This window comes from Myotis brandtii, unplaced genomic scaffold, assembly GCF_000412655.1.
Source record: "Myotis brandtii unplaced genomic scaffold, ASM41265v1 scaffold300, whole genome shotgun sequence".
Taxonomy (NCBI): domain Eukaryota; kingdom Metazoa; phylum Chordata; class Mammalia; order Chiroptera; family Vespertilionidae; genus Myotis; species Myotis brandtii.
Window position 1 is genome coordinate 191152 of NW_005361459.1, and position 2654 is coordinate 193805.

General features: G+C 43.1%; 1 protein-coding gene across 2 annotated transcripts in view; it reads left to right on the forward strand.

Moving 5' to 3' along the window:
* The window catches only part of RIPK1 (receptor (TNFRSF)-interacting serine-threonine kinase 1), a 45198-nt gene that overhangs the window by 8431 nt on the left and 34113 nt on the right, over positions 1–2654 (forward strand). For both annotated transcript variants that reach the window (XM_014542388.1, XM_005869628.2), the window contains exon 3: positions 540–696. In XM_014542388.1, coding sequence (XP_014397874.1) covers positions 540–696 — 157 coding nt within the window. The remainder of the gene's footprint in view (positions 1–539; positions 697–2654) is intronic.

Sequence of the window (2654 nt, forward strand, 5' to 3'; positions counted from 1 at the left end):
ATATTTTTTTTTAAGTAGAGAAAGGGAAGGAGATCAGGGTGATGAGGAAGGTGATGAAAAGGAAATGGGAGAGATCAGTGAAAATAGACTTGCTCCACATGTTTGGTGAGGACTAGCCCTAAGTATGGAAAAGAAAAGAAAGTGCTTCATTAATTAGCGGTTCCAGGAACCCTCTCTAAAACAGTTGGTAGTGCTGTTTTACTTCCCCTTCTTGCCACAGTGGTTATGAGCGAGGCTGCATTTTCCTTACACTGTCCAGCACAGTCCTTTTCTCGGACCATGTGTTGCTGCTGCTCTTCACGTTACAGTTCTCTCATTCGCTCAGCAGGGTGACATTTCTCAAGGGCTCCCTGCCAGCCGCTGGGAAGGAAAAACCACTCTGCCTTCTACAGCTTGTAGTCAGTGCCTGGCAGAGACCAGTACAAGTAGTGACAAAAGCACGTGCGCCGGGATGCCCAGGAGACGTGGGCTGCACTGGCGGGCGCACAAAGGGAAGAGGGGCTAACTGCCCATCCTCACGGCACCTTTCCCTCCCACAGGTACAACGCGTCCCTCCTGGAGGAGGGCAAGATGATGCACAGGCTGAGACACGAGCGGGTGGTGAAGCTGCTGGGCATCATCATGGAGGAGGGGAACTACTCCCTGGTGATGGAGTACATGGAGAAGGGCAACCTGATGCACGTGCTGAAGGCCGAGGTACGGCTCCCCCCACAGAGCGCATGGCGACTCCGTGCACTTGTCTGAGATGGTTGTGCTGCGTGTTCTTTTATAGATGTTGGTGAAAAATAATCCTTTCTCAAATTGTTAGATATTTTGGATTTTCTGGTCAATCCTTCATTAAATCCTCCATGACTCTCCCTGCCCAGAGGGGGGCCGGGCCCTTCTCTCCTCCCTACAGACAGTCTCCTGGGTCCCTGCTGTCAGCCACTCTGAGATCCACAATTCAGAGACAGACCCTGTCTGCATGAAGCACAGGGTCTGATGAGGGGTATATGCACAATGGATATCAATCACATATTAATTGATTGATTAAAGAGTGTATTCTATAAAGGCCCGTATGAGAAGGAGTATTAATGATTGCACACTGATACCATTTAAGAAACTTACAGCTTAAATGTACAGCATTAGAGGCAACAACACTGGAGAAGTAAGACTTAAAACAGGAAAATAACAAGTTTACCAAAACCAAATAAGTCTAAAGCACTTCTAAAAGTTTATGTATCTGTTAAGAGGAAGGCCTTGTGCTAATTGCTCAGGAAGCAGTAGCAAATAAGACATAGACAAGTAAAGGGGGCAAATAGTGTGTGATGTTTTGATAGACCACTTCATTGTGTGCTATGGGAACACGGAGGAGAGAAACACACTCTAGCATGGGGCAGGTAGGAAAGGATTCCAGAAGGAGGATGCTTGAGCCAAAATCTGAAGGAAAAGTAGAGGGTTTGAAGCAGAGAATTAGGGGTAAGTGTTGCAGGCAGAGAGAATGGCATGTGCCAAGGAACAAGAGTATGCCAAATTTGGGAAACTGCAAATAACTGGGTTTGGTAAAGCATAGATTGCCTGTGGGGGTGGTGGGATATGATTGTCTCTATGGCAAATATCTTCCACTTTTCCATTTTCTCCCCTGGCCTCACAGCTGCTGAAGCTATGCCAATTCTTCTAAGTCACAGACATCTCTCACGAATACCATGGGAAAGATACAAGATACAACATAATCACTTGTACACATTGTATTATCATTTGATCAGATTGCTCTTCTCTTTAAAACTAGTTAAGATCAGGTGCATGAAGGAAGCAGGCAAAGATAAGGTGCACTAATAGGCTCAATAAGAAAATCAGGAGGACGGAGGGAAACAGGAAGAAGGATGTGAAGGGGATCTACAGTGCTTGCTCAGAATTTTTTCCTAACTGCAAAGGTACACCGTGGAAGAAGGGAGGATCTCTGGCCATTTTGGTATGGTGGTGATGAGGCTATAAATACTGCAGTTCAGCTGCGGTATGATGCAGATATGATTTGGGGGCTTCACTTTGGAGTCTAACTTCCAGCATTTGAATGTGCTAACAGGCACATACATTTTTAGGAAGCAGCCTATTTGTAAACTAGGGACTGTGCACTCGCACACAGAGTTTGTTTCACGGTGTTAAGCAAATCTAATGTTTAACTACTATAAGTAAAAACTGGAATTCTCTATATTAACATAGATGTTCATGTAACTAGAATATAATTATAAGAATGACCTGAGAGTCTACAAAACCTGAAGTGCCTGATAAAGTCATAAAATAGATATTACATTCATTTCAGCATTAAGGACCTTATATTATCTCATTGATTAATCTTTCCATGTTTCTAATCAGCGTGAGCCCATTCCCTTGTATTTTTTCTTTTAACATTATTTCATGCACACATTTCCATGACATTTTTCATATATTTAATACATAGTAGAACATCATATTAGTATACCATAGAGAATGTTTGTTTTTTTGTCTATTTACCCATTCATTCACCAAACATTCCAGGATGCTAGGTAGTAAGCATGCATCCTAAACAATAATAATCTACACTAATAAAAGAGAAACATGGTAATTAGCATACGACCGCTACCCTTTTCATTGGCTAATCAGTGAGTATATGCAAATTAACTGTCAGCCAAGATGGC